Below are 24,826 nucleotides of genomic sequence, written 5' to 3'. Positions count from 1 at the left end.
GAGTTCAAGAGGACAGGTGGGGCTACAGGGAGACCCTGTCTCAAAAAGACCAAAAAAAAAAAATAGGATTCCTTTGGAAATTAGCCGTTAAGTAATATAAATTTTAAAATTGTGTATTGAACACAATGACTAACTGAATTCACATTGGAGTTACATGAATATATTTCAACCATGCTTGTTTTGTGCATGTGTTCGGTTGTATGTGTGTGCATGTGCGTGTGTGTGTACATGCACGTGTATGATGCTAGGGATAAAATCTAGGGCTTTGAACATACTGGGCAAGAACTCTACCAGGGAGCTACAGTGCCAGCCCTGTTATGTAATGGGGTAGTGCAATGTTAGTGGTATCTGATCGCTTTTAGCTCTGAGAAGCTACAGAAATTGGCGCTGTCTTTTCCTCTGTTCTGTAACATATATAGTAGGATGCCATCCATGTGAGATAATTCACTTTCCTTGCATCTAACCTCTGTTTTTTGTTTTTGTTTTTTGAGACAGGGTCTTTTTGTAGCCCCAGCTCTCCTGGAGCCCACTATGTAGACCAAGCTGACCAGATCTCACAGAAATCTGCCTGCCTCTGCTTCCTGAATGCTGGTATCAAAGGTATGCACCACCACGCCTGGCTGTATCAACCATTTGAGAATACCATTTTAGCACATATCATCCATGGCTAATACATAAAACAGTCAGTCATGACTGTGTCCTACTAAAACTACTTATAAACCAGGCTATGGATTGATTTGGTATGTGGTTTGCAGACCCGTGTTTTAGATACTGGTTTCATTTTCAAAATTAACTCTTTTTAAAAAAGCAGCATCATCAGGAATACTATATAATCCCTATACTTAAAAGTGCTTTAGATCAACAAAATGGCTTTTAATACTGAACATACTGAGAAGAAAATGTTTTACAAGCCAGAAAGTAGATGAATCAATGAACAATTACAGAGGGTAGTTTTTTTTTTTTGTTTGTTTGTTTGTTTGTTTTGTTTTTGTCTTTTTTGAGACAGGGTCTCCTTGTAGCCCCAGCTGTCCTGGAACTCACTATGTAGACCAGGCGGGCCTCGAACTCACAAAGATCTGCCTGCCCCTGCCTCCCAAGTGCTGGGATTAAAGGCATGCGCCACCATACCCTGCTACAGAGGGTAGTTTTAATTGAACATTGCTTTGTAGATATAAAGAAGAGGGCAGGCAGGCGTACCAGGAAAAAGCCTAAAAAGGGTTCTCCTCATGTTACACATGAAGTGATATTTCTAAATTGTTCCCAACTCACTCATTCTCCCTTTTTAATTTAATGGCCCACAGTTTAAAAGCTTTCTATTGGAAGGTGGCCAAAAGAGATAATTTTTTAAAAACAAAGTTTCGTTTGAGTCAAAATTATGCTCCAGGCAGTTAAAATATAAGAATATAATGTTAGCTCCTGTAAATGTCAGACTGAATGTACCATTTGGACTTAGCTTATGAACAAAGTTAAGAAAGCTTGCCTTCAGCATTAGAATGTTAAAGGGGATCTGTCTTTCAGGATGGAATGGACTACTTCAAATGAAGTTCCATCAGGCTCCAGCCGTCTCATTACATTCATTAAATTACACGCTAGAGCCTTCTTTCAGCAATTTGGCTCACTCTTTAAATGAAAGCTGGGCCTCTTTTTCTCAGACCAACCGTCAGCCTGATAATTTCAGTGGTGCAGTATGAAGCATTTATTACCATCTATAATGTTTACATAATGCCAATGAAGTTTATAAATACCCTTACACATCAGCCTGAGTAGAGGAGGGTCTGGAAATAGGAACACAGCTAGAGCAGCCTTTTAAAAAGCATTCTTGCATATTTTCAGAAGAAACCCAGTAAGCTAAGCAGCAATAATACCAGTTGCATCCAGTTTCCTAGGTGTTGGTTACTGCATGCACACAGTTCTTTGTGCGCCCTGTGTTACTGATGCTTTTAGTCTGGCAAATGAGTTCTAATTATCACCACTGCACATTACAAAACCATGGATGTCAAAACTATAGTGGGTCAGAAAGCAGAGAATTTTATGAAGAGACCATAAAAGGGATTACTCCATTATAGAAACCCTATCAAGACAAGCCAGAACAGGAGGAAATAAATCAGCATTAAACTAATGTTGTTTCAGGTGGATGGATATCAATATCTGGAAAGAGTTTACCCTTATTTCTAATTTGCAGCTTACATAAAGCAACCCAAAGAAGATGAATTGTGGATTTAGCCCAGTAAAGTTGCCCTGCTATGATTCTAGTAAGTCCCCAGTTAAAGCACTTAAAAATTGTCACCAGTAATAAGAGGAATAGATTCAAAACCCAAGATTTAAAAAAAATTATTGACAGGCATGGTGGCGCACGCCTTTGATCCCAGCACTGGGGAGGCAGAGGCAGGTGGATCTCTGTGAGTTCAAGGCCAGCCTGGTCTACATAGCGAGTTCCAGGCTAACTGGGGCTACAGGGAGACCCTACCTCAAAAAAGACCCCCCCCAAAAAAATATATATATATGTAGATTACATCTACATATATATATATATAATTTTTTTTAAATCCCTTTCAGATTTATTTTTTATTTATATCTATATGTGTGTGCCTGCATGAATTTATGTGTACCACATGCATGCAGGTGCCCTCGGAGTCCAGAGTGTATCAGATCGACTGGAACCTCAGTTCCATACTATTGTGAGCTGCCTGATGTGGGTGCTGGGAACTGGAAGAGTAATAAGTGTCTTTACCCACTGAGCCATCTCTCCAGCCCAGTCAATGTTTTTATTTATGATTCAGATAATTATTTGCTTTAACCAGGTAAGAGTTTTTACAAATGTTTATGTACTAGAATGTGAAATCAAATAAACATAAAAGGTAAAGCAGTGGGTAGTGTATATAGTAAATGTGGTGGACACAGCTTCCTTGAAATGTAAAGGGAAGTAGAAGTATGTTCTTATCAACAAAGAAACACAGGGTAGATCATCTCACATAAAAATGCATAGTTAGTTGGGCTTGGAGGCCCACGCAGAGACAGAGGGAGAGACAGTCGGATCTCTGAGTTCAAGGTCAGCCTGGTCAACATAGCAAGTTCCAGGCTAGCCAGGACTTCATAGTGAGACACTGTCTCAAAAAATAAAATTAAATAAAAAAATAAAAATAAAAGCATGTAGCCAACCTAGCATGACAGAACAAACCTATAACTCCAGCACTTAGGAGGCAGAGGCAGGAAGATCAGAGATTCATAGTCATCTTTGCTACATAATGAGTTCAATTCCAGACTAGACTACAAGAGACTCTGTTTCAAAAAAAAGCAAAAACAAAAACAAAAGATTAAAATTCCCACATAGTTTTTTTTTGCTATTTATTTACTTAGGTGCTTATATTTTTAAAAACTTCTTTTTTTTTATTTTTGCGTTCATGTGTGTGTGTGTCTGTCTGCCTATCTGTCTGTCTGCCTGTCTCTGTGGGTACCCTCAGAGTCCAGAGGACATGGGAGCTGGAGTCACATATGGTTATGAGCCTCCTGATGTGGATGCTGGGAACCGAACTTGGGTTCTCTGGAAGAGCAGTAAATGTTATTAATTGCTGAGCCATCTCTCCAGCCCCCAGGTAGGCTTTAAATTCATGTTCCAGTGGTCTCAGCTTCCTGAGTAGCTAGGATTACAGGCCTGCACCACCAGGCCCCCCCATAAATAACCTTTTAAAGTGTGAATTCAGAGCCCTGCGTAGTGGTGTGTGCCTGTAATCCCACTCCTTGGGAGAATAGAGCAGAAGGATGGTGAGTTCCAGGCCAGCCTTGGTGTAGTTAGAGACCCTCTCTCAAACCACTATCAAAGGTATTCGTGCAGAGACTTGTCCCACCTGTCACTCTTTCTGGGGAGCTAGACTGATCTCTCATGCATGTGTGCACGCTCTCTTCTCCCTCCTTCAACCTTGGGCAACTTCGTGGTGAAAAGAGCCAATGTGCATTCAACTCTAAATAAACACCACCATTAAATTTTACTTCCAAATTGTAGCAAATAAGAAACTTACACAGTTAAATAAAAATAACCTTCAATGTTTGGGTATATGGGTGCCTTTCTAAAGACTTCACAATGTACTATCACATCCAAGCCTCTCACTCACATCTATTAGGTCCATTTCAGAGATGAGAAACTTATATCACAGAGAGAGGTCAAGTTACTTGTAAACAGCTGGTTAGCAACAGAAGCTTCAGTGTGAGGGCCTGGAGAGATGGCTCAGCGATTAAGAGCACTGGCTGTTCTTGCAGAGGACTTGGGTTCAATTCCCAGCCTTCACTTGGTGGCTAACAACCATCCATACCTCTAGTCCCAGGGGATCCAATACCCTCTTCTGACCTCCTCAGGCATTGCATGACAGAGGTGCACTTACAGACATGCAGGCGATACACTTATACACATAAAAAATAAAAATAATAAATGAAATTTTTTTTAAAAAAAAAACTACAGTTCAAACTACAGTGTCTAGCTACAGAGACTTTGTGGTTATAACATCTTCTCCGCTGCCTACCCCCGAGGATATGTACATTTTCCATAGTTAGACCTGGGGCAGTGTTAAAGATTCTATTTTTTCTGCCTTTCATAATTTTATTTATTTTTTTAATTTAATTTTTTAAAATTTTATGTATATGCGTGTATTGCCTGCATCCAGGTAAGTGCACCCATGTCGTGCAGTGCCCGCAGAGATCAGAAGAGTCTGTCGGATCCCCTGGGACTGGAGTTATGGACAGTTGTTAGCTGCCATGTGGATGCTGGGATTTGAACCCGGGTCTTCTGGAAGAACAACCAATGTTCTTAACCACTGAGCCTACCTCTCAAGCCCCCCTTTCATAATTTTAAATACAGAATCTGCTGCACAACTCAATATTTGTTTATTGCTTTGTTTTTGAAAAATGGCCATGCAACCCCAGATGGCCTTGAACGCTCTACATCCTCCTCCTTTAGCCTTCAAAGTGCTGAGACTAACTCAGCATGTTATACAATACAGCTTCTGTCATGTTAAACATGCCAATTTAGTTTACTAGCCTTGCTAAATATTTCTCCCCCTTTTACAACTTTTCATTTTGATTTTTATCACTAGCAGTACATGGGATAGGTACAGTGTAATGGGTAGCATTTGGCTCTTGGAGCAGAAAGGCCTGACTTGCATCTCAGCTTACCTGTTCGTAGCTCTGTGACTTGACAGCTTGTTTCAAGGCCCTGTGTTTCTTCTCCACTCTGAAGTCCCTCTTTCTTCTCTTATGAAATGAGGATAATGTGAGGGTCTACTTCAAACATTAGGGCTGTTACCCATGACTGACTTTAATCCTTGCATGATGAATTTACTTAACACAAGTCCAGAACCAGAGGAAGTAACAAATGTATGCTATTTGTGACAATGGATGATTAGACAATTATTTTTTTCTTTGGAACTGTTCACTGAGTTTCAGCTCCTTACTTGTTACATATTTGCCAGGAAAAAAGCCCATCATGTTTTTGCATGATGTCATCAGCAATGTAGACATGCTCAGAGCTCCATCACCAGCTGCAGTTTCTACAACCTGAAAAATCTTAACAAATCATGATTCCATAAAATTTTATTTTTCTTTTAAATTGCAAGAGAGGGACCAGGTGTGGTGACATATCTATGTAGTCTCCCACATTGGGCTGCTCACAACCACCTGTAATTCCAGATTCAGGGGATCCAGTGCCTCTGCAGGCACCTGCATGCCTGGGCATGCACACAATACATAATTAAAAATAAAATAAATCCATACTTTTAAGAAGCCTACCTGGGTAGTAAGGCTAGAGAGATGGCTCAGCAGTTAAGAGCACTGACTGCTCTTATGGTGGAATAGTGTTTGAGTCCCAGCATCCACATAGTGGTTCTCAGCACCTTGGTGGCTAACAACCATCCATAACTCTAGTTTCAGGGGATCCAGCACCCTCTTCTGGTCTACATAGTACTACATGCATGGGTGTGTTTACATACATAGAGGCAAAACACTCATACATATAAAATAAGAATAAATGAAATAAACAATTTTAAAAGCTTACCTGAACTACAGAGTGAGTTCAAAGTCAACCTGGACTACTTAGTGAGACCTTGTCCAAAAATAAAACTAGAAAAGGTAAAGAGAGCTGGGGGTGCTACTCAGTGCTACCAAGCATCCAAGAGGCCCTAGGTTCAATTCCTAGTACCACCAAAAAAACAAAGAAACAGTTAAAAATACAAAATAAAGGGTTGTGTAGAGCTGTTGCCGCCCAGCCTCTTTGAACACGTAGTACAGGACCATGCTCAGGACTGCTTAGAGCTCTGCACCAGCAATGCAAAGATGGAAAGTGGACATTGCTTTCAACCCTGGAACTTGCCTGTTTGGCCTCATCCAGACTCCTTTCCCTTTATTCTGTTTTTCAATAATTACAGCTTATGTCTCTTATTGAGTAGAGGATTTCAGAAGGTTATGAAGATCTCCTCTAGTAGAGTGCCTAATCAGAAGGAGCGCAAATGTATCGGGCTGGTCTGACCCTCAATCTGAGTGCCCAGGGTGAAGGAATGCTTGGTTATGCCTCTCTCTCTTTTCTATTGGTCCTTACAGTCCCAGCTGCTCCAGGCACAGCAAGAGAGCTAAGCATGACCTCACAGCTTAAGAAACTACAGGAAACCATTGAGCAGAAAACTAAGATAGCAATTGGGGATCTCATCCAAGTCAGAGGCCATGTCCGCACGTTCAGAGAAAAGCGAGAAATTCATGCCATCATTTATTGTAAGCACATGAGGTTTCTGCCAAATGAGTTAGTTGCTATTCTGGGTATGTGTTCTGTAAATGCTTGTTTAGCTCAAAGTCAGACTTGCAAAAGGTTCGTTTAAGATTTCATTCTAATGGAGGAAATTATATTTAGGGCACTGTTTTTAGAAAAGCAGCATTTCTTAATTTTATTTTGAAGAATGTTAATTATGGGCAAATTGGGAGAAAATGAATGAATGACTCTATAGTTGGCAAGTTTATTTGGATAGCATCACAGTTTCTGAAGTACTTTGAAATTCTAAATGTCAGTCCATTAGAGCAGAGTGTTCTGATTCTTCCATATGATGGAAATTCTTGAACACTATTAAGCCCATTAACTTTAACGAAAATAGCTAATTAGAAATAAGATGTCCAGAATCTCCCCCTTTGCACTGTGCTGGCTGGTTTTCAGCCGAAAGTCCCAAGGGCAGCCCTTATGGTCCACCAGCATAACACATGAATCACTATCACTGATGATGTAACCCAGACTTGTTTGTTCTGCCTGCCTCCCTCTTACAGGATGGCTGAAAACCATCCTGTGATTCTAGATTACTGTCCTAGTTGTAATTTAGACATAAGTGCTGTGTTCTCATGATATATTTGTGGTGTCTTTTTCTTGGGGCTGATAGATAAAGTGAATGACCCAATGTGGAGTATTCAAATTGGAAGGATGCTTGAGCTGCCAGCTCTCTACCGGAGGGTTTATGACCAGCCCTTCTGCAGCCCAGCCCTGAAGAAAGAAATGGCACTGAGGTGAGTTCTGCTTTGTCATGTGGAGAACATGACAGCAGCACGGGGACCCAGAGGTGGGAGCCAGATGCTAGGGTTGGCTGGTATGCCAGTCCTGAAGTGTCCACCAGAGCACTGTGAGACTCCAACCCTCTATGCTTCAGTTTCCTCTTCTGCAAAGTGAAGATGACCATGGTACAAAGGTTCTAGGGTTCTTGTGAAGGAAATGCAAGTATATTATAATTAGAGTTCCTAAAGGAATGGAAGGAGGGCATAGAAAAAATACTAAGTGACTGCAAGTTTGCCAAATCAGATGAAAACTATAAACTCATTGATCCAACACACATCCTTTTTTTTTTTTTTGCAGCACTAGGAAATGAACACAGGACCCCACTCATGCTAGGCTGGTGCAGTACCACTAAGCTATACCCCCAGCCCTCTCTTTAACTTTCTTTTTAAATCTGTATGAGTGTTTTGCCTGCAGGTATATAAGTATACCATGTGCATGCAGTGTCTGCAGAGACCAGAAGAAGGCATTGGATCCCTTGGAACTGGAGTTATGGATGGTTGTTAGCCACTATGTGGGTGCTGGGATCCAAACCTTGGTCTTCTGCAAGAGCAGCCAGTGCTCTTAACCACTGAGCCATCTCTCCAGCCCCCCTCTATGCTTTTCTTGGCTTTTTCTCATCTATTATGAATGTCTGTCAATTCTCAAACAATGGCAACTATATAAATTATCTTTTGTTAGGAAAAATAAAAAAGCATCAGAATAGAATGACATCTCCTAACTCACTGTCTTACACTGAAAGGAACAGAGGTGATAGTTTTCTGCAAGGCTTTTTAAAACTTTGCCCCAGCAGCAATCCAGGCACTTTGGATCTCGCGAGTCTCACATCTTTGTTGAGTGAGAAAGTCAAAGAATTCCTTGAGGAGAAGAGAGTGCAAAGCTTCTACCAGCAGGAGTTAGAAATGGTGGAGTCCTTACTGTCCCTGGCCAGTCAGCCTGTGATTGAGAGTACCTGCCCTGACCAAGTAAGTGCAGCCTGCTCACAGGAGAATTCAAGTCCTCTGCTCCAAGCCTGTGGCTAAAGGCTGAAGGGTGTGGGTGACTGACATTAAGACTCACAGGGTGGACCCACAGAGGAGAAGAGGTCATGGTTCTAACACATGTTGTTTCTATTCTGGAAAGGTCATTGACCACTAGGAATTTTAAATGAGGCTGAACCTGTCCCTTTTCTCCTTTTAATCACATTGTACTTAATGTTTGAGTAGAAAAATAATAGACTAAGGTCACAGCACCTAGCTGTTAGTACTCACTGAGACGGGTATTTAATCCCAGCACAAACCAAATGAGGGGGAAAGAGGTAGGAAGAGGTAATTACCCTTCATACAAGATGATTTATTGATTAGCAAGATGATTCTTAAACCTAAATCAGGGTTTTTAATGACTTGCTCTTTCTTCTTTAGAAAAGGGTTAATCTGTCCTCTTGTAGGAATTTAAATAAAGACTAAGTTGTAGTGAGTCAGATTTACAACTGAAAATTTCAAAGAATGCCAAAGAACTTTTCCGTTCCTCTTGGTAAAGCCTTGCCTTTCCCCAGTCTTGTACCCACAGTGTTCCAGGCAGGCTTGTTTGGTTGCTTTGGTGGTTTGTATCCATATGAAATCAAGACCAGTTGAGAGTTTGGGTTTTAGGTTTTCCCTTTTATTACTTTTCTGAGGTTTGTTGTTTTACGTGACTCATTTATTTTTGTTTGTTTTGTTCACTTTACTGTAAATTTATTATAATGCTCCAACAGAGCATTACTTTTTCTTCTCAACATCTTGGCCCATTTTGCTCAAAGGATCTAGGTGCTGGCCCAGGCCATGCAGAGACTGACAAAGCCTCAAAGTTCTTCTCTTCCTCTGCGATCACTCTGGCTTTCTCCTTTTTATAGACATTCTGGATGGGCATCACTGGTCCTGTTAGCTGGGTGGCCAATTGAGTTCTTCAGCAGAGCTGTCTCTCTTGGGAGCAAAAGGCTCCCTGGGAAAGAGGATGAGCTTAGAATGCTACTCCTTCAGCCTACACATTAGCCTGTAGGGATTCCTTGGACTTGTTCGGCCTTCTTGGGTCTGCAGAGATGCCGATGGTGTGGGCCACCTTCCTATGGATACTGGCCACTTGGAGCTCTTCCAAGCCGAAGCCCCTGCCAGTTCGGACCTCCTTGGTGTTGTATTTTACTGTGGGGCACCTCACTATGGTCTGGATGGGCAAAACAAGGGGCAGCGTAGCATGCTTTTGCCTGTCGAGCCTTGCATCTGCAGATCTTCCCTGCCAGCTGTTTGAACAAAGTGTTCCCTCACTGCTGCCAGTCCGTGTGGAAGTGGGGCTTCAGGATCATGCCATTCCGGCTGGGCGCCATGACTTCCTCCAGTGTAGGAGAACGGCACAGTGGAAAGGCATGACTTATTTAAGCAAATAAGTAATCTCAGGTTACATGTCATCTTCTGGCTGCCTACCTGCTCTGAATTGCCACTTGCCCCCCATCATCAGCATCCTGTTGCATCCTATCTGTGATGTTACTGGCATGTACTTGTTTGCCCACCTATTCCCCCACCAGAATTTCAGACCTGTGAGAACAAGGACCCTGTTTGCCTTGTTCTTTGCTACTTAGACCCTCACAGGGCTGGAAAAGGCAGACTACAGTTATTTACTATTTTTTTAAAAAAATGAATGGATTTCTAACATTCAAATAAACAGTCCTGGAGAATTGAAAGTAGGTTTCCTTCCCATCCTCTCACCTACCCTCTTCCTGACTCCAAAGACCAGGGCTAGACTCCTGAATCTGCTTTTGGATCTGAGTTTATAGTAACAGTAGGTAGTTGTGTTCCTTCCTTTTACCCACATGGTAACGCAATTGTAGGCTCTAGGAGACCTAGCTTGTCAGTGAGCAGCATGTCCTGTTGATGCTTCCCTGGTAGTACATAGAGATTTGCCACTATCTAAAACCTCTTCATTATCCGTACCCAAGAACTGATTTGTACACAATAACCGGTCTCCATTATGGGACTGTCCCAACATTTTCTTTCTTTCTTTTTTAAAAAAATATTATATTTGGCCAGGCATGGTGGTGCACGCCTTTAATCCCAGCACTAGGGAGGCAGAGGCAGGTGGATCTCTGTGAGTTCAAGGCCAGCCTGGTCTCCATAGTGAGTTCCAGGACAGCTGGGGCTACAGGGAGACCGTCTCAAAAAGACTAAAAAAAATTTTTATTTATTATTTTTATTTTATGTGTCTGAGTGTATTGCCTGCACATATGTTAAGTGCACCCATGTCATACAATGCCTGTGGAGGTCAGAAGAGGGTGTTGGATCCCCTGGAACTGGAGTTAGGACAGTTGTTAACTGCCGTGTTGGTACTGGGAATCAACTCTGGGTCCTCTGTAAGAGCAGCCAGTGCTCTTAACCACCAAGCTAACTCTTCAGCCCAGTCCCCACATTTTCTACTCTTCTATTTCACTCCCAGCCAGGCTGCTCTGAATGCTCTTACTAAAAACCTAACTTATTCTGCATGGTATTCTGGTGGAACAGATACCCGGTCACCATCCCAGCCTTGTGGCCTGATCCTTGCTTCTCAGTTTTGTTCATGAACCTTATTACCTCTTCCTGGCAACAGGCTATGTGCCCAATGACCAGGATTTCATACAGAGAGATGAGGGATAGCGTTTCAGAAAACGCTCAAGTGGAGAAGGTCATGTCTGTGTTCTTTGTTCTTTGCCAGGGTTGCTTCTAAACAATTGTGGCTTTCCATCTGTCCATTTCCCATTGACCTTCTTCCCATTTAATCATTTAGAGTAGGCTCAAAGCCAAACTGACCTCCCAGGACTTGTGGCTCTCTGTGTATTTGCAAGTAATCTCCCTGCCTGCCTCCCTCTCTCTCCTCACTTTCCCCTCCCTCCCTTGACTGCATTCTTCTTCTCTGTCTTCCTCCCTCTCTCCTTTTTCTTAAGATCTTTTTTATTGCTGTCTATTTTGTGTGTGTGTGCATGCATAGATGCCATTACATGAGTGAAAAGACCAGAGGACAACCTGAGGGAGTCAGTTCCCTCCCCCTACCATGTCAGTCCCAGAGATCAAACTCAGATTGTCAAGCTTGGCAGCAAGTTCTTATGCTTGGCAGCAAGCACCTTTACCTGCTGAGCCATCTCACCAACCCTCATTTTGAGACAGGCTCTTGTTCTATAGCCCAGGCTGTCCTGAAACTTGCCATATAGCTCAGGGTAGCCTCAAATTCATGGTCCTCCTGTTCAACCTCCTGTGTACTGGGATTTCAGGTGTGTGCCACAATGCCTGGCTGCCAGGGTTAACACGTATGGATCATATTGAGAATTACCTTCTTCATACGGAGCCAGCTCTCAGGTGATGGCTATAATTAAGGACTCCCCGAGTCAGAGTGTTCTAAGGGGGAAGTTTTGACATATGATTTTGAGAAAGCTTAGAGCAGAAAATTGTGCCCAACTAGTGCTGTGTGTTTAAAAAGAAACGAGTGCAATGCTGTATTTGTTTTTCTTTGAAAATGGTTTCTTCCATCAATTATGAATTAAGTGGTCACATTGCAGTGCTCAGGGAGGTCAGTGTCATTCAACTAAATTCCATTTAATAGAGCTTTGGGAGACTAAAGATGCTGACAGTGATGGTGAAACCCGAGTCTCTTTAGCACTCTGTTGTCTCACACATGAAAGCTTATTTCCCCCTGTCTTTTCTTTTCTTCTTTTCTTTTCCCTATGAGTGGCCTTTCTTAGCAAATTCAGAAACATGATAAGCAGATCTTGCAAAGCCATTGTTTCTCTGACAGCTGGATGAATGTTGAGTTTGTTTGGGAGTACAGACTATATATATTTCAGGAAGTTCCTGGCCTGAGCCGAGTCCCTGCTTCAGTCTGTGAGCAATTTTGGTTTCCTGAATCTCGCAAGTCTGTCATTGTTCTTTTGAAAAGGATAAGCAAGACACAGATCCCAGTTTGAGAAGCTGCTGGCTTTACAGGAGAGACCCCTGGAGTCTTTGCTCTCAGAGGACCATGATCTTTAAAACAGGCAGAGAAGTACAGCCCATCCCGAGGTCACATGAGGCAGAGGTTTCTGCAAAGGAAGCTTCACATATTGTTTGTGTTTACTGAGAGCCAGTTTTGCGGAGTCCTCCCTGGTCATAGCTGCAACTGCCCTTACTCTCCTAGGCCTATGTGCCCTCTCCCTGCCAAGCTGACTTTTCTAAAGGTGCTGGAAGATTGTATGTAAAAGATTATCCAGCGGTAAGAGGGCAAAGCTGTGACTTAACACTGTAGGTCATCACATTAAACAAACAAATCACAACTGAAGTATGGAACAGTTATCAAGTGTGACCCTCCAGAGCAAACTTCCAGCCCTGCCTAAATACCATCTGACTCAATTGTCACATACCTGGATCATGTTGACTCAGCACATGTAAAGCCAGTTGGGTGAATTCATAAACCAGTTGGTCTGAGGAGTTGCTCATAGGTGATAGAAGACAGGATTTATTTCTTTTTCTTTTCTTTTACCTCCCTGTGCAGGTGGAATTAAAGAACAACACCACTTCCAAAGCAATTCATAGTATATTTAAGAATGCTATAATGCTGCTACAGGAAAAAGGACTCGTGTTCCAGAAAGATGATAGTTTTGATAACCTATACTATGTAAGAGACCTGCAATTTTAATTTTTTAATTTTTTCGCCTTCATAGCTTCAATTGCAAATACATTTATTACTTATGAATATATGTGTGTTTTTTTAAAATCATTAAGAAGCACATAAAGTCAGATGTGAAAGTTAGCTCTTACCTTTCCCCAAGCTATATATATATTTTATCTTTGGTTTTAAGATTTCTTTTTACTTACGTATATGTGTTGTGTGTCTGCATATGTGTGCAGGTACCCACAAAGGTCAGAAGAGGGTGTCAGATCCCCTTAAACTAGAGTTATAGGAGGTTGTGAACCACCTGACCTGGGTACTGGGAACCAAACTTGGGTCCTCTGGAGTACCAAGTGCTCTCAACCACCTAGCCATCTCTCTGGCCTTTATCTCTGGTTTTGTGAGACCTCATCTTGTCCTGTATCCCAAACTATCCTGGAACTCACTGTGTAGCCCAGACTAGCCTCCAACTCACTATATCTTCTGCCTCCATCTCTCCAGTGCTGGGATTACAAGCATGTGCCACTCCACCAGGCCCAAGCTGCCTTATAAATATTTGTCTGTGTGTTCACAGATGCATACATTTAGAAATATGCTCCTATATGTATTTTTTTTTACCAGAGAAAATGCAGTCATCTTCTAACTCAAGAACCATCCTCGAGTGGGTGTGGTGGCACATGCCTTTTTAAATCCCAGCATTCGGGAGGCAAAGGTAGCGGATCTCTATGAGTTCAAGGCCAGCTTGGTCTACATAGTGAGTTCCAAGCCAGCTGGGGCTATAGGGAGACCCTGTCTCAGAAAGACACCCCCCCCAAAAAAAGAGAACCATCTTCTTCAGCACCATTTTGCCAGAGGATTATATGTTGTAAGGACTGTCCCACACATTGACAGAAGTTAGCATCCCTGACCTTCACTCATCAGATACCAGTAGCACCTCCCCTTTTGCAACAACTAAAAGTGTCTTCAGACATTGCCAAATGTCTTCTGGGGCAATTGAGAACTATTGTTCTGAGTAACCTTTTTTGGTACCACAATAGTCCATCCCTGGTGCCTTTGCCAGTACCTGTGAATCTGCCTCACTTTCCTTAACACCTCATATTCCATACTCTGAATCCTTATCAGAATTTTCTAGCCATTCCTTTGTGATGAACATTTATGGGGTATCTAACTTGTACTGTCACAAGTACTGTTGCCATGGTCCTTTCTGCACAGCTGTCTTTGCGAATTCATGTCAGTATTTCTGCAAGATTGACTCTTGAAGGAAAGTTTAAGGAGCAAAGGACACTTGGTTAAAGCTTTCAGGTGGCACAGTCCAGTTGACGTCCCTGAAGGCCCTACCTGGCAAGCCTCCCACCAAGAGCACTGGCATGGCCGTTGTTTGCCTCTTGCTGCATCCAGGAGGAGCTATGAGAACCGGCCTGCTGGTGCCACAGTGTCAACAGTAGAGGTGTGGCTTAAGGGAAGTCAGCTACTTACAGGCAATTCCCTTGAGGAAGGTTTCCTTAGCAGGGTATTTCCTCTTTGGAGAGTAGGAGGAGTTTACAGTGCTGTTGAGTAACTTGTGGGAGAGGCAGTCCACCCAGGAGGGCCAGATGGGAGGTGGTGGCCATTGGCAAGCTGAGCTGGGCAGCTCAACCCCAGCCCTCTTGGAGACGTGTTCCTGTAGGTTCTGGGGTTGACGTCTGTGAGGGTCTGTAGAGCGCAGCTTTCCTGGGAAGCAGTAAGGCCTCTGTAGCTGCCTAGGGTGAGGTGTGGCAGGGCTGGGCGCTTCCTCCTGTGAATCGCCATGAGCTGGAAGAGGAGGCGATCAGACAAGAATAGATCTCGTCCCCTTCTGTGGCTGCACCCCGCCCCTTCTACTCACTGCCTGCTTTGTGGGTTTCCTTTCTCCTGTGCCCAGCTTTGGGGACACGGTTATCATAGCAGTGCTAATACTTCTGTTTGTTCAGATTTCAGCAGCTCTGATGTCTCACCACATTTAATTGTCACAGTAACCTTGTAAATTGAAAGACATCAGATGTTACAAGTGCCCCCACTCTGTAAGTCAGGGCACACAGATGTTCATGGTCTGTCTCTACAGTCCAAATTTGCAGTTGTGCATTTACATGCTTAGGTGCGTCCTCTCTCTCCCCTCTTTCCCCTTCCCTCCTTGCCCTCATTCCCCTCTCCTTTCTTCCCCGTCCCTCCTTCCCTCTCCTCCCTCCCTTTCTCTCTTTTTCTTTTCTTCCTCTTTCCTTCTGTCCTTCCCTCCTTCCTTCTGTCCTTCCTCCTCGTCCTCCTTCCCTCCGCCCTTCTTTCTTTTCCTCTCTCTTTCCTTCCCACTCTCCCGCCTCTGTTTCTTCTCTTCTCTCCCTCCCTCCTTTCTTCCAACCGCCCCCCTTCTGCCCTTTCCTTCCCTCTCTTCTCTCATTATTAGACTTACTACTGGACCTGAGGGTGAGACTTGTTTGATGGCTGTTTTTCTACTACCAAAACTAGTTGAGAAAGAAACATGGTTATATCTGCCTCCAAGAGCAGGAAGTATTTCAACAGATAGACTACATTTACTGTCTTGCTAGCTTTTCCATGATTATTTCTTCTTTAATTTTTCCTGTGTTTAGTAGGCGAGAAACTAAAGAAACACAAGATAGGTGTCAGAGCCCAGAGGAAGGAGTGTTAAGATAAAGGTCAGAGGCTTTGAGCACTTGTGGCCCCTTCAAAAATATTACAGCAAGGAAGAGAAATGTTATGAGTGGGTTTCGAGTGTGGAAATAAAAATTGCTCCTTTAAGATACAGAATACCAGTTTTATTTAACCTCATGGCCCCGATGAACTGGCTCCTGAGAGTATGTGGCCCAGCTAGCTCCTCAGCAGTGACTGCTTAGGGACAGAGCTGGTTTGCAACAGGCCAAGTATCCAAATCTCATTCCTGGGGTGGAGAGGATGATTGTTGTGAAGTTTGCAGAACTACCCTACATGCTGATTTGGGATCTGGGCAATACACTGCTGTGTTCCCTAACAGCGTTTTTGTTTGTTTGGTTGGTTTTTAAGATTTATTTTTATTTTATGTGTAGGAGTGTGTGCCTTCATATATGTAAGTGCACCAGTGTGTGCAGTGCCCTTGGCAACCTGAAAAAATGTTGTATCCCCTGGAACTGGAGTTACAGATGGTTGTTAGCTGCCATGTCGGTGCCGGGAACTGAACCCAGGTCCTCCACAAGAACAGCAAGTGCTCTTAACCACTGAGCCATCTCTTCAGCCCCATAACAGCATATTTTCTCTGGACTCTTTTATGTAGGTAACCAGAGAAGACAAAGACCTGCACCAAAAGATCCGCAAAATCATTCAGGAAGACTGCCAGAAACCAAATCGTAAGTGTCATAAGGTACAGGTGCTGAGCTTGTTCTGGGTTCCCTCCCCAGAGCTGGACAGTCAGTTAGGAGACTGGAGCTTTTCCCATTGCTGACTTGGAAAGGAGACAGCTGGGCTCCTGTTCAAGAGCCTTAGTTTCCTCTCTAACACATGTGATGCTGGCATAGCTATTGGGATTTTGGCTACATGGAGCTTTAAAATACGCAGCACCATGTCCCACCCCTGGGGTTTCTGATCCCGTAGGGGTCTATGAGTGAGCTCCCCAGGGGTTTCTGACACACTGAGGTGTGCCACCAAGCTAAGGCTTCGAGATGCTTTCCTGGTTCCCCTGATCTCTCAGTTGTGTTGTTTGCCCTCCATGTTTACCACTCGCCTTTGAACATAAACTTGACATCTCCCCCCATGTCTAACATCAAGGCCTGTCAGTGTTAAGCAGAATGGTTCTAGACATTGCAGTTCTTGAATGATGTAATTCAGGCATTTTGGAAACTTAAGTTGCAAATAAAATGGTTTTGTGGAGTTAGGTCAGCCCCTAGTGGCTAGACCCTGGAACTGAAGCTAGTCTCAAAATGAGCCTGACATTTTCACACTAATTAGAAAGAGAAGTATCAGACCTGTATTTAAATCCTATGTAAACCGGTCAGTCTTCAAGGTGACTTTTCTGAGTCTGCCTTTTGCAAACATAAGCCAATAACAAATATTGACTTAGGTCAACACATGATCCTGGGAACAGAGAGGATTGCTGCTGGTGCCACTTCTCCTATCCTGTTTTCTTTTTCTCTAGAAAAGTCTTTTACTCCTCAGCCCAGACAGACCAGGGCCTGGACTTGCTCAGTCTGAGTCAGCAGGCATTGTTGAGCCAGGTCGTCTGCCCTGGTATTTAGGACCCGATGAGGTCAGAACCCAAAGTGGTATGACAACTGGTCTGTAATTTTAGTGAATGAGTATTATTTTATTTATTCAGAACAGTAAGAACAAGCATCCTGGCCAGGTCTGGCAGTATGTTCCTGTAATCCCAGCACTTAGAAGACTGAGGCAGGAAGATCCACTGTTTGAGGCCAGCTTGATCTACATAGAGACTGTGTGTGTGTGTGTGTGTGTGTGTGTGTGTGTGTGTGTGTGTGTGTATTGTTTGCACATGGAAACCAAAGGAAGACTTCGGATGTCTTGCTTTTATCACACTTGGCCTTATTCCGAGTGAGAGATGGTCTCTCACTGAACCTAGCTCTAGGCTGGCAGCCAGCAAGTCCTAGGAAGCCCAGTGATCCTCGTCCCATGGTCCCCCACCCCCGCCCCCCAGCACTGGAGTTACGGCCTCATATGCAGCCACACCTGGCTTTTCTTGTTTGGATGTTGGGAATTTGAACTGATGTCCTCAAACAACTTGCACAGAAAGCATTCTTACCTGCCGAGCCATCTTCCCAGCCCACAGGACTTGTCTTAACCAAAACCAAATAAACATCTTTTCATTGAGGGAAAACCCGTCTGCCAGCAGTGGAGGATCAGCATCTTGGGAGCACCTTCTTTTCCTAGCATTGAAGAACAGTTCCATATGAGGATCCTTGGCCACAAAGGAAAAGAAGGTGCTCCCAAAATGCTGTTTTTCTACTCTGCACCCCAGCCCCCTCAGCCACATTCTTAGTTTGATCTGCATGGGAATGGTTTAAAGCCTGGCACTTGGTAAAGAGGAGAGGAGTTCATGTTTCCTTCCTTAGAAGGACCTGACAGCCTAGTGACCAGAGGTGCAGCAAGGGTGACAGGTTTGGCTGGAGAGCTGGCTCAGTGGGTCAGAGTGCTTGCTGTGCAGCCTGACCACCAGAGTTCAGATCCTTAGAACCCATGTTAAAAAGCTAGATTCATTAGCCCACATCTGTGATCCTAGCACTCCTTGGAAAATAAGAGACAGAGACGGGAGAATCTCCAGGAAGCTTATGGCCCAAGTAGTCTGGAACACACAGTGCAGCAGAAGAATGAGAGATGCTGCTCAACAAGGTGAAAGTCTGACTCCTGAAAAGTTGTCCTCTGACCTCCTTTTACAAACACCTGTGGGCCAGCTCCTGCCTGGTGAGTGTCAATGCAAACAGGCCCTATCACTTGATCTGTATATGGGAACCTCTAAAAGCCACATGCCAATCATCTGGGTCAAATAACTCCTGGGCGCTGAATTCTGTTTGACAGAATACTGGTGAGAGAGCTCATAGGAACTCTGTTAGCAGCTTCTGTGACACTCGTCTTCCTAGTATCATAACCTATGCCACTAAAATGATTATCCTGAATAATAATGTATATAAATCATAGGAAGTGAAGCAGAGCAAAAATGCAGAATGCATGGGCCTAGTGGCCCATGGCTTTAATCCTAGCAGAGGCAGATCTCTATGAGTTCATACTGAGAACTATAACTGAGGCTACAAGGAGACCCTGTCTCAAAAAAAAAGGGGGGCTGGAGAAATGGCTTAGAGGTTAAGAGCATTAACTGCTCTTACAGAGGACCCAGGTTCAATTCCCAGCACCCACATAACTCCAGTTCCGGGGATCTGACTCCTTCTGACCTCCACAAGCATTGCAGGACATGGGTGCTCTTATACACATGCAGGCAGTACACTCACAGACATAAAATAATAATAAAATGCAGGGGCTGAAGAGATGGCTCAGTGGTTAAGAGCACTGACTGCTCTTGCAGAAGATCTGGGTTTGATTCCCAGCACCCACATGGCAGCTATGAACCGTCCTTAACTCCAGTTCCAGGGGAATCCAAAGCCCTCTTCTGACCTCCACAGCATTGCACAACATGGGTGCACTCACATACATGCAGGCGATACACTCATACACATAAAATTTTAAAAAATAATAAAATATTTAAAAAATAAAAATAAAAAATTAAATATAATAAAATTTTTAATTGTACAGAGAAAGTCAGACTCTCTCTTCACACCAAGCCAGCATCCTTCTAGTGATGCCCTGGGCACTTGTAGAGTCCATCTGTTTTAGAGACCCAAGGTTAGCTTATTATCTAGTGTCTCCACGTTATATTTCCCATCCAGCGCTGACTTCTAGAGGTCATTGGCAGTAGCATTGTACATGGAAAAGGGCCTCAGTCTTTTTAATAACTTTGCAGTATTCCCCACTTGTCCAGAAAGGTTAGTTGACCATTTTGTCATTCCTACTGAGCATTTAGCTCATTTCTTACCTTTCGTATAAAATGGTGAGATTTTCCTTGTCGGGTGATAGCTAGGAGAACTGGACTCCCCATTCATTTATGAGTGACTGAGCAAGGGCCGAGTCCACAGTACAGGAAGGACTGCACACACCAAGCCTGTTTTAGATCCTTGAAGGACTAACAGGAGTTTGTCTAGAGATGGACACCACGTGACATCAGGAAGATCTAGGCTCCTGAGTCCCCAGCACTGCCACTTTGTGAAGTCTGCGTCACCTTGGGCGAGTCTGCTTCAGACTCTTTGTGTTAAGAGCAGGACATAACAGAACCTCTCTGAGAGGTCATTATGAGATGTAAGTGAATTAGAGTTCATAAAGTTGTTTAAAGAGTCCTTAGCACATGATTTGGGCTAAAAAAGGATGAGAAAAATGAGATTCCCTTTCCTAATGGCACCCTGGTGTTAGAAGGCTGACTAGCTCTCTGCTTTAATGTTGAAATGGGAGCAAGCAATTTCAGATGGAATCTGTGTGTGGATTTTGCACTATTATTAGTGGGCTAAAAACTTAAATGCTTAAAAACTCTGGGTTTCAGTTAAAGTATGGTATAATAAATGGCAAATTATCCAAAAAGAAAAAATTCTATATTAAAAATGCCTTTTTACTCTGAAATTGTTCTTACATACAGAAAAATTAAGCTCAGTACAAAAAAAGCTCATGTGCCTTTCACCTAGATTCACTGAACTTGTGCTCTTAAGCTTAAGGACATTCTCCCCTATGTCCACCCTATCAGTGTTGTGTCCAAGAAAACTGACATTTGATGGGTTCTCAAAAGACATCATTTCACTAGATGATCACCACAGATGAACTTCACATACCACCTATCAAGGGCAGTTGTATTTTCTGTTCATGACACTACCTCATAGTGATTTTTTTTTCAGCTGGGCATGGTGGAACCTGCTGGTAATCCCAGAACTTAGGAGGCTGAGGCAAGAGTATTGCCATGAGTTTGAGGCCAGCCTGAACTATGTGGAGAGTACCAGGCATGTGCGGGTGTGTGTGTGTGTCTGTGTGTCTGTGTGTGTCTGTGTGTGTGTACGTGCTCGAGCACATGTACAAGTGCTGGTTTCGTTAGTTGTTTCCCACTGCCATCATAAGCTCACCTACCATCTTTTTCTTCTAGGGGAGGGCCATGGCTTTTTTAGGCAAGGATGGACATGTGTGTATCCCTTTAGGTCATGGGTGCAATGTAGAATCTTAGTCGTTCCTTACATAGGATGCACCTACCCTGAGTCTCCTATCCCATGCATCCTGTTGAGTAGAAGCCACTTTGCCCAGTGGCTGAGTCGGGATTTGCACTCAGGTCTGGTGGGCTATGGTGTCATTTCTCCACTGGGCACATTCCGCATATGCCTCCCTGCTCAGTGCTACACATGCAACATGTGTTCAAGAAATCTTGACCCAGTGAATGTTGGATAAAGAAACCCAGAAATAGGAGAACAGCAAACCAATGAAGAGTAATACATGGATTCGGCCACTAGAGGGTGCCATCTAATCTTTGTTAGGCCAGGACCTTAAGAGTTTGGGAGGATATCAGGTGGTTCCTGTCCTCCAGCCATCAGTAAGAAAACTAATTCTTTGGGATGCTGTGACTTGCTCAAGGCTGCAGAAGTGCATGACGGTCAGCTATGTTTTGCCCCACACTGGAGCATTCTGTGAGCACCTTCCAGGGACCTCAAGCCCCAGTGCTACCATGTGAAAACCACTTGCAGTGGCTGCAGAGCTGCCGGTGCTTGCCGGTGCTGGAGCTGCACGTGGCCCTGCCAGGCAGACTAGGAAGAGCTTGCTTTTAGTGATGAGGTTCCACTTTGACTCAGGGCGATGTTTTATGTTAAAAGCTGTTTATATGAGGTAAAATGACAAAATATAATTATAATGCAATACATTCTAATTTTTCTGTTATAGTCTATTTTAGGCTGCTTGGTAAGAACAAAAGAATGCTAATCACAGCCTATGAAAGTAGACTTAATGATCCCCCAGTGGGGAACCACATTAGAAAGGAGCCACAACCCTTGGTGTGAAAACCAAGGAACGGGATGGGGGTTGCCAACCCTCAGCTTTCATCACTTGGATACCCAAGTGGTCTGTTTGTGGTTGAAAGTAAAAGCTTACTAGACTACAGTTGTCACAGAGAAGACCCAGATGGAAGCCAGGTGGGCAGGCATGTGACAGGCTAAAGGTAGGAACCCCTTGTCTTATGGGTGTGCCATCAAATCAGGACTTCTAGGAAAGACCAGCTCTGCTGTGACTCTCAAGAGGTCTCTGCCTGGGAAGCCAGAGGTTCAATACTAAGTGTGTATACTTCCGTGTGTAATGGTACCAGAGAAAAAAGTTTATTAAGCACAAAACACCTATTAGATCATAGACATGCAATTACTGATTGAGAATCCTTGATGGCTGAAGGTCAGAGCATTGAGAGGTGGGCCATACCACTGTGGGGGCATGAGGAGCCTGAGAACAGATTGTTTGTGTTCTTCTAGACTCATACACTTCAGACTTTAATGTGTGGAAGAATTATCCAGAGATCTTGTCACTCTGTCCGTGCTGGCCCTGGGGGGTTTGGAGAGGGATAGAGGAGGGCCTGATGATCATAACCACACTTAGCACCTGCCTTTTTCTCCCCACAGATGTAGAAAAGGGCTGCCACTTGATGCACATCTTGGCCTGTGCACGCCTGAGCCTCCACCGGGACCTAAGCAAAGCTGTGCTGCAGCAGGTGCTAGAGCTCCTAGAGGACCAGAGTGACATCATTAGCACCAGGGACCACTACTACATGGCATTCTGAGCAGAGGCCCACAGAGCTAGAGTCAAGGAGCTGTTCATCCCAGTCTATGAGCACAGACATTGTGTGGGGCTTGCATGTTTGTGATATCACAATAAACATTATCATACTCACTGGGGGAATAGGATTTGACTGCTTTCCACTTGCTGTGAGATACGGTGACCTTGGTCTTAGCCATGACATGCAAACCCTCCTTGTTGACTTCCTAGCTAGACTAGATGTCACTCAGAGTAGAATGGGATAGGGGGAGGTTGTGATTTTATTGCTGTTCCAGGTAGAGGAATGTCCCAGAGTAAAGGCCCCTGCATGTCAAGAACATAAGAAGCTATGGCCAGACCACACAGTCTTAAGTGTTTCAAACTCCTTGCTACCAGATTCATCCCTATTGGGCTCTGCCAATGCGTTAAAAACCAGTGTATGAGCATAGTTCCCCCTGCATGAGTGCCACTTGCCTCTGGTTCCTGAGGCCCTGGCGCTAGCAATGGAGCCTAAGACCTGGGTCGTTGTGGTTTACAAACCCACCTTGGAGGGAAAAACGGATCTGGGGTGTGGCTTGGCATTTTTCTTTTATCCTTGTGACTCAAAAGCTAACTTGGAACATTGTCCTGAATTCTCAGAGCTGTACAACTAAATGTGTGGTCCCTTGGTGCTCCTGAAGATGGCAGGGGCTGTTAGCTCATTGCCTGGCTGGCACTAAGTGTTATTTTTAAGTTCTCTGCTGAGAGTGCAGGACGTGCTGACACCACCCAGACTCGGTATGTGTCGAGACAGGTGAGGGAGTCATGCTTTTGCTCAGAATGACAAGGTAAAAGAGAAACATCTGAGGTATGTAGTAGGCTTGTTCGAACAGCAAACAACAGCTGCAGCCAGCAGAATAAAGTGTGGGGAAAGATTTGGAGTTAATTACAGTCGTTGTGCAGAAAGCACATCTGCCTTAGTCTGCTGTGCTGACTCTTGACGTAATAGAGTCTCTGTGGCTCAGCTGGAGATCTGTGGGCTCGGAAGCTGTTCCACCCTGCATGGATGAGTGGTTCTTAACAGGCCAGTCTCCGCTGGACGCATCAGGCAGGGAGCTCCAACTGGCAGATTGCTTCCTGTCTTGCTCCTTTCTGACTTGACCCAAGCCTCTGGTGGTTCCTTACTACTAGGGATGCCACGCACACCATCTCATGTCTTCCCTGTGCTTGGAAGGGTCTCTGGAATGCAATCTGTGCAGATCCATGTCCTGGCAGTTCTTCCTCCAGGTCAGCAGCTGGTCCGTGTTGAATACATCCTGATTCGTGGAGCTTCCCAAGAGGGAGTCTAGAATCGGCATAAAATGGGTATATGCTGGTCTAAAGCAAGCCCACCCTCAGGATTCATCTCCAGGACACAACCACACAACTGTGAAACTGTGAAAGGATAAATGCACACGATGTCCATCACTGTGTAATCTGCAATTTTATAATCGGGGGGAAACAGGAAAAGTTAAGTGCGGTCCATACACACATGAAATACTGCATAGCTACTAACTTGACAGAGCAGATGGCTACTACTGCCAGGAGGCCCTACTCCCAATAGATGTGGTGGGAAGAAAATCAAGTTACAGAGCTGATCATGGTATAATGATCGAAAACCTACCTGACTTTCTTCACATAATCTGTGTAGTGCACTCATGCATGTATGTAGCACAGGCATACACAGACATAGAGCTCCTCCCTCTTTCTAGAAGCATTTGCTGCCCTTGGCTTCCAGGACACTGAATGCCTCTTGCACCTCCTTCCCTTACTCCTCTGACTCCCTAAATGCTTGCAGTCCGGTCATTGCTGTGTGGCTCGTTCCCTTAGAATATCTAACTTCCCAGTTAGCATCAGGTTGGGCCTGTCCGCCGTCCTCACACCCCTATATCTAATCTGACATTTCAGTTTACAAGCCTGAGTGATGTCACCAGGTTAATCTGCCCAAAGCCAGGCTCCCAATCACCCCCAACTCTGCCTTACTCCTGTTAGTTTCCATGACCCAGAAGGTAACTTCACTTCCCAGCCTCTCAGATCAAACCCATTAACTTCATTTTCACAGTGTACATCCAATCTTCACAGTGGCAGAGTGTCTTGGCTCCACCTTCAAGATATTTCTGGAATCTGCCTCTCACACCCCCACTCTTACTTCTTGGATATTGCAGTCTTCTCTGCCTGTTTCAGCCCTCACCTCCCTTTGCACATTCTCCGTAGCCACAGGGATCCTGGATCCCCCCCCCCCCCCCACCCTCCCTGTCCGCCGGTGGCGGGCCTGAGCCTACCACGGGAGAGCACAGACCC

The 24,826-nt window shown here is 44.2% G+C and overlaps 1 protein-coding gene and 1 pseudogene across 11 annotated transcripts in view; one reads left to right on the top strand and one right to left on the bottom strand.

The window, feature by feature from the left end:
- The window catches only part of Stn1 (STN1 subunit of CST complex), a 38,643-nt gene extending 16,001 nt beyond the window's left edge, over window positions 1-22,642 (top strand). For 8 of the 11 annotated variants that reach the window (XM_029569648.1, XM_029569651.1, XM_029569652.1 and 5 more), the window contains 6 exons: window positions 6,583-6,750; window positions 7,401-7,524; window positions 8,358-8,532; window positions 13,070-13,192; window positions 16,464-16,536; window positions 22,375-22,642. In XM_029569648.1, coding sequence (XP_029425508.1) covers window positions 6,583-6,750; window positions 7,401-7,524; window positions 8,358-8,532; window positions 13,070-13,192; window positions 16,464-16,536; window positions 22,375-22,532 — 821 coding nt within the window. In that variant the 3' untranslated portion in view covers window positions 22,533-22,642. The remainder of the gene's footprint in view (window positions 1-6,582; window positions 6,751-7,400; window positions 7,525-8,357; window positions 8,533-13,069; window positions 13,193-16,463; window positions 16,537-22,374) is intronic. The other 3 variants (XM_008845693.3, XM_029569653.1, XM_017801248.2) reach the window with 3 other exon arrangements.
- LOC103744061 lies at window positions 9,124-10,557 on the bottom strand (annotated as a pseudogene).
- Window positions 22,643-24,826: the final 2,184 nt, after the last annotated feature.

This window comes from Nannospalax galili, unplaced genomic scaffold (genome assembly GCF_000622305.1).
Source record: "Nannospalax galili isolate Female #2095 unplaced genomic scaffold, S.galili_v1.0 scaffold161, whole genome shotgun sequence".
Lineage (NCBI taxonomy): Eukaryota > Metazoa > Chordata > Mammalia > Rodentia > Spalacidae > Nannospalax > Nannospalax galili.
Note: the sequence above shows the minus strand (reverse complement) of the source record. Positions and strands in the feature narration are given on the sequence as shown.